At 44.5% G+C, this 13,570-nt stretch overlaps 1 protein-coding gene across 1 annotated transcript in view; it reads right to left on the reverse strand.

The window, feature by feature from the left end:
* Window positions 1-4,698: 4,698 nt before the first annotated feature.
* SLC25A35 (solute carrier family 25 member 35) overlaps window positions 4,699-13,570 on the reverse strand; it is a 50,187-nt gene continuing 41,315 nt past the window's right edge. Inside the window, exons 4-5 of the mRNA XM_086946048.1 lie at window positions 8,310-8,444; window positions 4,699-5,833 (exon numbers count right to left, since the gene is read on the reverse strand). Coding sequence (XP_086802174.1) covers window positions 5,669-5,833; window positions 8,310-8,444 — 300 coding nt within the window. The 3' untranslated portion in view covers window positions 4,699-5,668. The remainder of the gene's footprint in view (window positions 5,834-8,309; window positions 8,445-13,570) is intronic.

Consider the following 13,570-nt stretch of genomic DNA (forward strand, 5'->3'; position numbering starts at 1 on the left):
GTACATTTGATGGCCTGGAAATCTTGTTGGTTCTTTGCTTTTCAATTATATACAGCTTGTGATTTTAGGGGGTTATTCCGTAGGCCTGTGAGTGACGTCCTTAGGTGTAGGGGTGAAAGATCCTCTACAGTATCTGCATTCCTGTTTGTGGTCACTGGTGGGTTATGCTGGTTTCAGGTGAATTGAACGGATAAAGTGCTACACCATCCCAGAGGCAGGGATCAGGCGGGATTCACAGGGAGGAATTGGCAATCTTCAGTGTTAATGGTACGATGATGGGGCAGCAACTTGCATCTTAATTCTACTCACTTTGTGGACAACTACATTACTGGAATGTATCCACCTCAGTTCAACTATTGGCTGGCTCTCCCTGCTACTATCTCTTTCCCCTTCCTCTCTAACACTCCACCTCTTTCCCTCATTTCTCTATAAAATCTGTCTATTGCCTTTACATCCTGTCTATTCCTTAAGTAAACCATTCGCAACTCACAGTACATCTTTGGATAAACCTTTCTCCTATACCCTTCCTATTCTCATTACTCCTCCAGTCTTACTCTCCTAATCTACCCTATCGTCTCTAGACCAGGAAATAGGCTTATTAAATATCCCTGCCATGTTGCACTTACTATGATAACGTTACTCTGCACGTTTTTCTTCGGATTATATTTATGTTTTTATTGTTGTTGCATAGTACTTTATTAGCCACAGGGCATTGTCCACCCTCCAAACTCCTAAGTAAATAAAAATGCAATGCCTACTTTATTACCCAAGGTCCATGCCATACTGAGGGCTCATAACACAGGGCAGTATCCACACATGTCGAAACACCATTTAGGACAACGGTGCTGCAAAAAATGTGCTTGCCTGTAATACGAGGGTGAAGTATATATATATATATATATATATATAATCATGTACCTGGGTAAATTGAGTAAGGACTCCATGTTTGTATGAGTTGCACACTGTAGTCAGTCTCTCTCTCTTCTCTCCCACTCCACTCCCCCCGCCCCCACCACCACCCAAACTGGCCACCCACCCACTGGCATGGCATCTCAGACTCAATCCATATCCCTGCATTTTACCCTAAAAAGGAATGAGAGAAGAACAGGTCAGCAATGTTCTCTCCCTCTCTGTGAGCCAAGTCAATCTTTGCACGTCAACCGTGACTCAATATCAGCTTATAATGCAGTATTGGCAAAACAAAACTCATGAGAATGCAATATAAATACATAGGAACATCTAAAGAAGCACGTTTAATACAAAATTCAGTTACTCAGGGGTAGCCATTACTCAAAAAGACAAGCATTGGCAAGGTCAATAGGTCTCCCCTATGCAAGAGCTATGGAGTATTGTAGACAGGTTTTAAGCCTTTTTCCACCTCAGTTGCAGAAATGCAGTCTTTAAGAGAGTCAGCATTTTGGAAACATTTTGCCCGGCATAGGCTTCCAAAGAGTGCTTCTCTTCATATGGAATAATACAGAAAGTGTGTTTACCTACATGGACGACTACTTTAAAATGCAGTGTTCCGCAGTCCACCCACACAATGCATAATTATTATAACATTTAGGACTACGAGTGAAGATCCTACAATGCAGAACCATCATTCCCTGAAAACATACCGTTTAGTTCTCAAAAGCTCGACAACGTGTACATTATTTAAAGATGCGGGATTGGTGCTGATTGTCTACAGCTCATTGAACACTACTGATTGCCAGGACGAACCTTTTGAGAATAATAGGTCGCAGTGTCTTGGGTATGTGACTGGGTCCACTCGCTTGAGACCGGATGTGCCACCATTGCTGCAGTGCAGTGAACTACAGCTAGGCCTTGGGTCGATCCATCTGAAAGAGGCCATGAATACGCAGCATACTCTGGGCCCCGCAGTACAGCAAGTAACACATGACACAGGGCAGGGGTGTTAAGGCCCCAGGAACTGCAAACACACCCTGGGAGTACTCACACTTAACGAATGCTACAGGTGGTGCTGCAGAAAGGAATGCGAAACCCAGATGACCTATCTGTGTAGGACCAAATAAAACCTACCTTGGACTCATCCAAACCACTGAATTAAAGGACTGATGGGTTGGGAGTGGGTGTTTGTATTTACGAGTGCATGGGGGGGCGGGGAGAGAGAGAGAATATAACTTAGGTTGTAGCCAAGGAGCCAATTTTTACATTTTTTAATACAATTTAAAATGAAAAAGTCTAGGTCTCTGGCTGAATCCGCTTTCTCATGAAAGAGTGAGAGGCACACCGATGTAGAGATATGGCTTAGTGGCTAGAATTGTCAATTTCGGAACTGGGGAACCAGGTTTCAATCCAGTCCTGTGCTCAACATCCTGCGATTCTGAGAAAATCACATAATCTCCTCCTGCATTTAAAAAAATAATAATCAATGTGTCATGGGCCCTACTGCACGGAAGGAAATGACCCTCTGTGGCTGCTTTTTGAACTGTGAAACACAGGAATAATTAGGGTTCCGTGGCCCCTGGTGCCCTTGCTTGGAGGGATGGGTCCAGCAACTTTGATATTGTTTCCGAGTTCATAAAGGGCTCCAAACGTGGAACTGACCCGCTGATGATCAGATTTTGCTGAGGGGGGAGACGGGAGGCCAAGTCTCACTACTGTTGGGGGTTAGACAGGAAGATGGTTTTTAGGAGGAATGCATGGCCTGCGTGTACTCACTAGAAATATCTTTTAGCATCTCTACTTGAAAGTAAGTAATACTTACCATCCTTCCATGGCCCCCAACGTATTTAAAAGATTCGAAAGCGTCAGAAATGCTGCATTTAAAAGCAATATTGTGGCATAGATTCTTGCCCTAGCGCTCTCAACGTGAGAAACCCCGCTCAATGCAAAGAAATGTGACACAGGAGGAATTTACTGTAGTTCTTTTATTTAAACCATCAATTCTCTTCACATATTTTGTTTATTTTAGAAAATGAAACATTCTTATAAAAAACATCATAAATATAAAAATTATCTGGGATTCATTTAAATGCATTGGGGCAACATTTTTATAGCCAGTGATTCTTGCATTTTGGACAGGGACTAAAAAAGTGCCTCAGTTGCAGCTACAACTGTCCCTGGAAACCCCATAAAGTGCATATTAAGACCAAAGGAAAACGTGCGTGTTCCGTCCTACATATGTAAGTTGAACCGTGAAACTTTAACCCCTTGACTGCTGGCCCGTTTCCGCCCCTGTGCTGTAAACAAATGAACAGGGGCGGGCCATGACGAACCCCAGCCGTCATCAGTACACGAGCACCGTAGTGCATGACGGCTGGGGTTCGTCATCAGCATGCAAGGGGTTAAGGCAGGCAGTTTCAATGGCACTTGGTGCTTTTGCATTCCATGATCTAGCGCTTTTACAGCAAGGAGTAGCTTGAGTGTGCGGTTAATCTTTATATTGCAATGGCTGATCTTTCCATTGACCCACCAGTCCCAACGCTAGGGATGTTCAGACTTTCCGGCTAAAGCAAGTGCTTAAAGCAAGAGCGGGCGGTAAACAGTTGAATGGCAGAAGAGGCACAGTGTAGCAAAAGCGGGCGGAATGGCAACTGAAACGGTAAAGGGGCGCCCCTCTACAGCAGACGAGCCTCCACCTGGGGAGGCCCATTCACGCCGCCTCTCCCCCCCCCCCCCAAACCTGAAACCTCTGGAATAATTGTCGCTCAGAAGAACAACACACAAAACTCTGTAGTGTCTGAGGAAAGTAAAACAGAAGGGCACTGTAGTTTCAGACACACTTAACACTAATGACTTAACAAAGATATCGTCTGTCTATGAAGCAGCTGTCATGTTCACAGAATTGACAAAGAAGTGTGCAGACACCAATGCTATTAAGAAACACAAGGAAATCCCTAACGCATCAGCATTCTCGGAAGAGGTTGACACAGATGACATCTTAAGGAACAAAGAAAGACAAATTAAGGATGAGGAAGTTGTCACTTTAGTTTTTTCATCAGCTAGCGACAGCAACAAACACATTGTAATGGAGATTAGAGAGGCTACGGATGGGTGAATAAATTATCAAAAGAAATGGCGACTCCCCCCTTTAGCAGATTAGCTAAATCTTTGCGTAATTTGGGCATAAAAGTTATATTATTGGAAGTAGATGGTTATAGTTCTGGTTAATTTCCATTCAGACTGTCCTACACAGCACCACTCTAGGTAAACACTACTTTATGTAAAACCTGGGACATAGCACTCATTGGAATGTTTGTGATCTTTCCTGTTAAGTTGCATCATAAGTTATTTTAACCATTCCATATAAAGTCATGAAAAAAAATGAATACACAGACACAAATAACATGTGTATCCAAAAACAAAATACAGATTTCGGCCTTATTTATTGCCTCTAGTTTTCAAAGGCAAATTTCTGTGGAAAACATGCACATTAAGGGTTGCCTTTCCTTAAACCTTTGTTTTTAAAAAAAAATTGGAAGAAACAAAAAGTCTTGAAGTGCTGTGTACAAAGCCTAAGTAAGAGAACTAAGACCAAAAGGATTCTGAGGACAGCAGAGAATCTCAGAACCTACCAGAACAGGATAACGTGTTCCATGGCTGTTATTTCCATGCTAGCACTGTACCATCTTAAGCAACAGAAGGTGTTAAGGGGTCTGTTTTTGTGGCGATAGTTATTTTAACTGCCTCATCTTTCCAATATGTAAATAAAGATCTTTTTTTCTTATGATGTAGCCCTTTTTGCACATTTTGGTCTGGTATTATTGGTGTAGTATTCTGAACCGGAGGTTCCAGCACGCTATCTTTTGGGGTAAGTCTAGTCTTCTTGGTCTGTCATTAATGGAGAGAAGTGTACAACGAGCACAAGTTGCTTATTAGACTGGAATGTAACAGTACACCCATGGCATACCAATAGGAAATGACAGCACCCACCATGGACTGCCAAGAACCAGTCTGCCCCAGCGACAAGGGAAAGGCAAGGCAGCAAAAAGATTTAATGTCTACTTTAAATCATTTCAATAAATACTAGATGATACAGACAAAAGAAAAAGTGCAGTGGACTGAAAGCACAAAAACATACTCTGGCCTATTCACAAAGGTAACCAAAAATCTAAACGTGGTGAATAATTTACATGTGTAACATATTCTTATACTTGTCAGTAACTTGCTATTCACAAAATCAGAGTGTACAGTTACTCAAAAATATAGACATACATGGCTCCTCCCCCCAACAAAGGGATGAACAGTTTCACCTCTCAGTAAGACTACTACGTATCTACCAAGTTTCATTAATTTATTTGTAAGGGAAATAATTTAAAAATGTTTCATAGAGTTTATCCGTTTATAAATCATTTTTAGTGTCAGTGGGAGACATAAAAGAAAGTGACCTACCTGAGGTTTTATCTAGATTGATGCTATGTACATTTATCTTATTTAGAACATCTGAAAGCATGACATGGGTCTGGCTCTCCTGCGCCTACTTTGGGACACCCAGGCAGGAAGGTCATCCCCAGCTTCCACATGCACCCATCAGTCTCCACCAGGCGAATGACACGCACTCGGAGTTTTAAGACCCTTGTGGATTGGCAGAGTACAGAGTATCATTGTCATGGAAAACTAAGGCCTAGGGTCCAATCCCGGGTAGGATTCTGCCCTCCCATCCTCTACCCCAGTGCCGCCTCCTTCGGAGCACCTCTTCAGGTCATCTGTGGTAGTATTTTCGCAGCTCGTCCCAGAACAAGAGACTGAGGATGGTGTGGGGTCCAAGGCGGAAGTAGGCGGCGCCAATGCCCTTGTACACACCCAGGAGCCCCTCCTTCTGGATGGTCAGGGCAAAGCAGTTCAGAAATCCCCGGTACATGAGTCCCTGCAAACGAAAGAGAAAATTCAGGGTAACAAAATAGCAACTGTGAATAAACATCGACTTTATCAGAGGAATTTCAGAAGACCTCAATGCTCACATACTTTCTGATTCCCAATAACATTTAGTAATCACTGTTAAAGGCTGCAAATTTGATTTGTTTAGGCAACAGTGTAAGACAATTAACATTTCACCATTTTAGAACACACACTACCTCAAATCAAATTCTATATTACACTGAATGTGGAATTAAAGCTCACATAATGAAATGTTAAGCACTATGAGAACATAATTTATCTATACTACTATTATAAAGTAAGAACTTTGAACCTTTGAGGCGGGTAAACTCGGGAACCACAGTGCCATTCCACACACCCGATACATCATTGTAATCGTCAGGGTGTGCAGATGGACATAGGCTATATAAACTATACAAATATGCGTTATTTAAAAAATTTACATTTAAAAAAAAGTAGTCCCTTCGAAGTAGCGCCGGCCGCGACCTGCGTGCTGACGTCAGGAGCGCGGGGAGGAGCGGCGTCCAGGAGCGCGAGGAGGAGCGGCGGACATGGCGTGGGGGTGGAGCGGTGAGGAGCGGCGGACAGGCAGTGAGGAGCGGCGGACAGGCGGGAGGAGCAGTGAGGAGCAGCAGAGCGGTGAACTGAGGAGCGCGGGGGAGGAGCGGCGGCTGAGGTAAGGCTCCGGGGGACCCACGGACAATGTCGGGGCAGGCGGGGGGGGGCGGGGCAGGCGGGGGCAGGCGGGGGCCCGCGCTGCTGGTCAATGTCAGGGCGGGCGGGGGCCCGGGCTGCTGGACAATGTTGGGGCGGGCGGGGGTCACGTCATGGATAGAGCCAAACAGCAGCAATGTCACATCGCTCCAAAAGAAAAGTACACTGTCCTCAATACCAAGAACCCCAAATAACAAAGGGCACTAATGATCGCAGCGGGGGCCCGGGCTGCTGGACAATGTCGGGGCGCCGGGGAAGCCTGATTGCTCCCGGACAAGGTCGGGACTGGCTGCTAGTATATTTATATTTGGATTAACACATGTGAAATATCTTTTATCCTTGCTTAAATAATTTCATTGTGCTTTACATTATTGTACAAAAACACACAAAGATACTGCCATTTTGTATTTCAGTATTCTACACTGGACATTGGACATTTAGCCTGGCTGTAAAAGTAAGCATAGTCTTGTTTTGACATTGGCGTAGGAACTGAAGGTTTGAAGTCACCTTTCTACAGTTTGAATGCAGCTGTTAGATGCTAGCAAATACAGCGCTGTGCTATATTAGCAGAAATGCAACTTAAGAACTGGAGGTAACAACATTGTGTCGGTGTGAAAAGCAATAACCCACTTCTACATAAAGTGCAAATCTGATCTGCATGTTACATGTTAATCTTTGCAGAGGGTTAACCCTCTGCCCCAATTTAGGAGTCAAACTGTGACTGGACAAAACGCAGATTTCTCCAGAACTCCATTAACCACTATTATAATCGCCTCAAAATTGCTGGGCACACAAAGATCTCAGCAGCAGGTGTCTTAACCCTGTAAGAAAATGTAAAATGCAACATCTGTATGACCAATTAAATTATAACAGTTTTACTGTCAAATATATCCTTATTACCAATTTGTTTTCAGCAGTTTAAAAAAAAATGTATCAGACTCTGCTTTTCAAGCTCAGCCATTCGTGACTCCACCTCCTTTCCTTTCCCCCTTCTTAACTCCCAATTTATTGGTTTCTGTAGTAACTTTTTTCCAATTGTAGCACTGCTCACAATCTTCTGCATCATGGTAGTAAGGAAAGCACCAAGGAAGGCACGCTCTTTACTTTCCTGCCCCATTTTTAAGCAGAGCAGGCACTTGAATAATTCAGAAAGAACACTCTGCAAGAGTTTGAGTTAAAGGGGGAAAAAAAAGAGAACAAAGCCGATTGAAAACAATGGCAAAAAAAAAAAGTGTTTTTTGGGATCGTTTGTGGCTGAATAGTTAAAAAAAAAATATGGGGGGGGAGGGGGGGTCAGCACCTAATTCCATAGTCAAAGTTATTTATAAAATACAAAAAGTTTTCTTCTTAATATACTTATAATTTTAAAATATTGTCAGAGGTTTTCCAGTATCATGCTGGACCGTCGTGAATTATTGTGATGAACTTTTAGATGATGTGATGATCTTCTCATTGTGAAGGGCCAAGTCGTTTCGAGCAGCGATTCTTCTACGAAGGGGACCAAGTGAACGCTAGGACCACACGATATGTGCATTTGATGGAGAAGATAATGCAGGAGGCAGCAGTTTGCAAACACGGATGACCTCCCAGGCCGAGGTATGTATTTTAAAGAAGTAAAGAGGTGACGGCACCGTCTTTCCTCACTGGCACTGTGATGCAGCACCCACAATGGGGGCAGCTGTGGTACGGGCTTAAATGGTTCAGGAGCCAAAATGAAATGTAGTTACATTACAAGTTCACTGTTTCTTTACCTTGCCTTGCGGGTCTACTGGCTGGTTATAAAGCCGAGTGCTGACCACGTCAAACGGGGTCATGGCCACCACCGCCGCCACACTGCTGATCATCGCTGCGCACAGAGCCACCAGCCAACTATCCGCAGAGAAGACCTGGAGAGGAAAGGACAGCAAGTGAAGCAGACTGTCACAGCACCTTTCATCCCATTAGAAGGTCAACAATTCCGGTGGTATCCATACTAGAGCTCTTGCCTACAACACTTCCAGCAACCACGGGGAAATACAACTTTTGCAGTCCATGAGAAATTTGAGCATTACAGATACAAAGCATATGAACAGCAAACAGATAGATATAAAGCAAATGAGGAGTGTAAAATCTGGTTGTGGTACATTTGGCGAGCAATAGTCAGAGAAAGAAGCCACAGAACTGTAGTGCTCGCCTGTCTTCAACGTTACACTTGCTGAGGGAAGAGGGGAGCAGTCGGAGTGCAGATTAAAGGAATGAACCCCCCCCCCCCCCCTTAGTTGGGAGCTGACGGCGGAAGGTGGAGGGGACACAACAACATCATTTCTTATAGTGAATTTAATGCCCCTTGGACGGAGCGAGCTGCGGCTTCACCTGCCACCCCAACGGTTTCCCCAGGACACTGACACACTCTAACCAGTAACAAGTTGGCAGGGTCTAGCCAGTTCTATAAAGAGGATCTTTCGAGATCCAGACACAGTTTCCAAGGTAAACAGCTTTATTATGGATACCCTTACCCAGTCCTAGGGCTCACAAACTGGAGCCACTTTCAAGTCAGTGCCTTTAAGGGTTGGTGGCACCAGGGTCAAATTACAGAAATGTAAAGGACATTTTTCCGCAGAGCTATTATAGCACTCCGATTCGAAAATGGGTACTACGCTGTGTTCAATATCATTTTGACTTTCCTTCCAGTTTTGAGCTGGCTAATCTATGCTCATGAATAGCGAATGAAAGTCTATGATGGAGGAAGTAAAGTTACTTGTACTCTTAGTTCTGCATTGTGGCAATAGCCATTGAAGTCCATTAGAACAAGTATACTATATGTACACAAATACCACAACGAAACAGTTAAAATCACATCCATTTCAAGTGTATAGCAATATAAAGTAGTCCATCTAAGGCTAGATTTACCACATTCCTGGCGTTATCTTTTTTAATACAATGCTCAACTGAGACAAAAATACATAGCGCAGTCTTGTAGCATTATCTTAACATTGCTGCTTAAAACTACAGTGAAAGAATCTGCGAAATGAAGGCAAGTTGAGCCATATAAGCAACAGTCCTGTAAAGATGAAAACAGGACACTGCACCGTTCAAGGCACCAGCAGCTTGCCCAACCCACCACGCGTCGTCCTGACAGTTACTTCAGTGCCACAACTTTTGACAAGGCAAGAAGCACCACCACTCAAAGCATATGCTCCACCCACTGAAGAAAGATATTGAAGGCTTTAGCACTTCCACACCTAAGACCAACAGCGTCAAGATGTACCTTCCCAATATCGAGGAACCGTTAGACATCAAGAAATCACGATTCGAATTTGCGCCTTTTGAGGACGTGGCACTTCGTCTCAAAACATTTCATGTGTAGTTGAAGCACAGGAGATCAATGTAGAATAGACTTCCTTCTACACCACCTTCACTAGCAAAATTTTCATGTGGACCTCAGACCCTTAAAAACATTATACTGGAAGAGGACAAGGTCCAGACTCCTCTTCCAATTCTAGCAATTTCTTCTTCCAGAAGGCCCTATATCAAGGAAAACTCCTCCTTCTGCAGAATCGATGACCCCTACTTCCAAATGTATCTGGTCCATCTCTGTGACTTCCTGCTAACATGTAGACCCCATGCCAACCACTGCCACCTGATGTCACTTCAAGGAATGAGCCTCGATGGAAAAAGTGAAGGAAGATAACACCTGTACCTTCACCTCTAAAACATATTTTAACACTTTCATTCTGGGTTCCTCGATTCTATATGGTCAACAAGCATTAAAAATGTGTGCACGATCCTGTGTGGGACAATATAAATTTTCAGGCCACTCAATGAAGTGTCAATGACGCAAAAGAAAAAGATTCGCCTGCTTCAAATTGAAGAATATTCATGCGCTTATGAATTTAGTATCATGTCCCTTTGAATGTTTGCAGAATCTGTTCTATTTTCGTGCATACATGTTTAATGTAGATATTGCACTATCCGGTCTACAAATTAGTTTACAAATCTCAAGTAAGTCACAAGAACCAAGCAGTCATGCTTTCAACAAAAACACACAAAAAACTAAAAAAGGTAAATTATAACTTTTGTTCACCAGCCAATAGTTGGAGTTCGGATACAAATTATACTGTTATGTCCGCAATCATGCTCAGCAGATCCACAATGCCTTCCTCATGTTGGGTTCACTAGGAATTAGGGGGTGATTCTGTCTTAATCTTCCAAAGAAGGGGGGGGGGTTAGGGGGTATAGCATAGGTATATTTTCCAAAGCAGACAATCGAAAAAGCCATAATTTTCTATATTTTACATTAGCTGAGAAACTGGAAGGAAGAGCTGTGCGTCCGAGAAGAGCTGGCCTTCTGGATGTAAATCGTACCGATATGCAGGGCTCTTTGACATAGTTGGGGATGAAGGCTGAACAAGTGCTTTACAGAAACGAGTATCACTAGAAAGATTCCATGAGGTCGAGGAGCAAAAGGATGGTGCTGATGGCCTGAACCCTGGCTTTCATGGGGTTTTTCTTTTCTTACATTTTGTGTGATTATTATTAGGATGCATGTCCTAAAAGGATAGATCAATTAAGTTGAAGCTTTTCAGAGCATCACAGAGCATTCATCGCAGCATGAAACAAAAGCCGATGAGAAGTGGCTTTCCCTTGGTATTGACCAAGCCCTAGCCCCTTTTATTATAGAGGACAGGATCTGCCTCCACTGGGAGAGATCCACTTGGTTCTGCTCTCAGATACATGATCTAGTGAGGTGTGGTGTGTGCACCTACCTACACTAAGTGTGACCTACTAAACCTCTCTAGGAGTTGTAGTCAGGGTGTGCTAGGCCCTTTGCTCTACAACAACTAAGTTCAGTAGAACTTAAGTATTTAAGACTTGATTTATATGTACCTCTAGGTACCTCAATGTGATCTTTCAAATGATATCTCAAGATATTATGGTAAAACAATCAGCAAGCTCTTATCCCAACCGCTGCACACCAATGTGAGAAGTTGGCCTGATATGTGATGTCCACTATTCTAGTGGGCACCCTGTAGCAGTCCAAATAACCCTTATGGTGATGGTTGTAAAGTCAACCTTATAGACCAGCTATCCTAGTGGTAGCATGGACAAAGCAGTCTTAGGCTAATACTTCAGAGAGCATTTTGAAGCCAATTGTTTTACCAATAATAACCCCTTGAATACCAAATGAAAGGACACCACAGAAGGTATATATCAAATATATATGTATTTATTACTAACACAACCCCTCTGCACTCTTTATGAGTTTAGAGTTCGAGATACATCACAAGTTACTCAATAAGCAAACTATAAGTTGCACAAATACAATTCTGCCCTAGGGGCCTCACGAACCATATACTAAGTGGTATAAGAACCACTTCAGGAAAGGTGAGTAGGCTTAGGGCCTAGGAAAATCGCTAAGGCTACACTGAACAATCAAAGGTTAGGAAGTAGGAGTCCCACAGGATGCGTGTGCAGGGTCTAAACACACACGTGGGTCCTCAGACTTTCAATGGGAACGTAAAGTTTACAAAGTAGTTCATTTCGGGCACTTCCGGATGGACTACGGGAAAACCCAGTTAAACTAAGACACTTGGATAGGTATTACCCACGGGAGCACCGGAGTACTCTAGTTACCTCATCCAGGGAAGCCGGGTGCATAGGTGTTCTTTCGTGTCGGGGTTCGTCGTTGAATCCTATTGAGAGCGGCACAGATGCTGCAGGCGACCAGGAGGAAGATGTCCGGTTGGATCCAAGGGTGGATCGGAGTAGTGAAGAACCTGAAAGCAGAGGGGACAGAGTCTGGGTCCCTAGCCAGTGACCAGGAAGGAACCAGGCGATGTTGAGATGCAAACAGGTGAAGAAGTGAAGCTTGCCTCTGCAGCCACGTAGACCAGGAGGCGTCGACGACGACCAGGAGCTGGATACGGACTACCCCACGAAGGGTCTCGCTGTTGGCGGTATCGGCTTCCGGATTGGAGTCAACAAGTTTTGGCAAAGGCAACCCATGCAGGAAGGGAAGATCGGCTTCTGTTCAGACCAGCAAGGTCTGGGGAGCTTCCCTTTTACAGTAAAGCAGGAGCAAGCCCGGAGCAACCAGGCAAGCAGTGTTGATTCAAAAGGATGTTTTCAGGAGGGCCACTAGCCAATGGGCTAGCAACCGCGAAGACGCGTCGAGGAGAAATGCAGGCGCAGGCCCCACACGGCACTCGTGGAGTGTGGAGGGCTGAGCTTCGATGCACTTACGGCTCGGGGTTGGGGCTTCAAGTCCCAATGCACAACTTTGAGAACACCTCAGGAGCTGCACAGTTACCAAAAAGCAGGTACTGCAGGTAGTCTGGTCCCACGTCTCTCGTGTCCGCCATGGGTCTCAGCTTTGCGGTCGATGTGGGTCGGAGTCAGAGAAGTCTGGAAGTCCAGAGTCTTCGTGTTCCGGCGGGAGCGTCGACAAAGCAAACCTGCAAGTCACTGATGGTGCCTGTTTGCACAGGGTGGTCACTCCTTGACCACAAGGGAGATTCTTCAGTCTTCTAGTTGCAGTAGAATGTCGAAGGTCCAGAGTTTCGTTTCAGAGTTTCAGTTCAGGATAATCTAATGTCTCTAGACACAGCTCCTAGCTTTATATTAATCTAAGGGTCTGGATTACCTGCTAGGTCCCTCCTATGGGTGGAACCTGGGAAGGGGGTGGTCACACCCCTTCCCTTTGTCCAGTTTCGCGCCAGAGCTGGGGCTGGAGTTCCCCAGCAACTGGTTTGTACCGGGCTATGCATGGAGCAACTTGTGTGCCCCAGGCAGTGTCATTTCTTTCAACCCACCCTGCCCCAATACACTATAGCCTGTTGGGGAGGTGCTAGCACCTCCCAAGGCAGGAAACCTATTGTCCAGGCCTCCCCTGCCGGAGTTTCATCCAGCAGCAGGAGGTCAGACTTGTGTCTGTGGTAGCAGCATCCATTTTGTGATGCTGAGGCTCTGTTTAACTTTAACTTTAACTTTAAGGGGGGGGGGGGGAGGGACGGACTAGTATTCCAAAGCGTAT

The sequence above is a fragment of the Lissotriton vulgaris genome, chromosome 12, assembly GCF_964263255.1.
Source record: "Lissotriton vulgaris chromosome 12, aLisVul1.2, whole genome shotgun sequence".
NCBI classification, from domain to species: Eukaryota; Metazoa; Chordata; class Amphibia; order Caudata; family Salamandridae; genus Lissotriton; species Lissotriton vulgaris.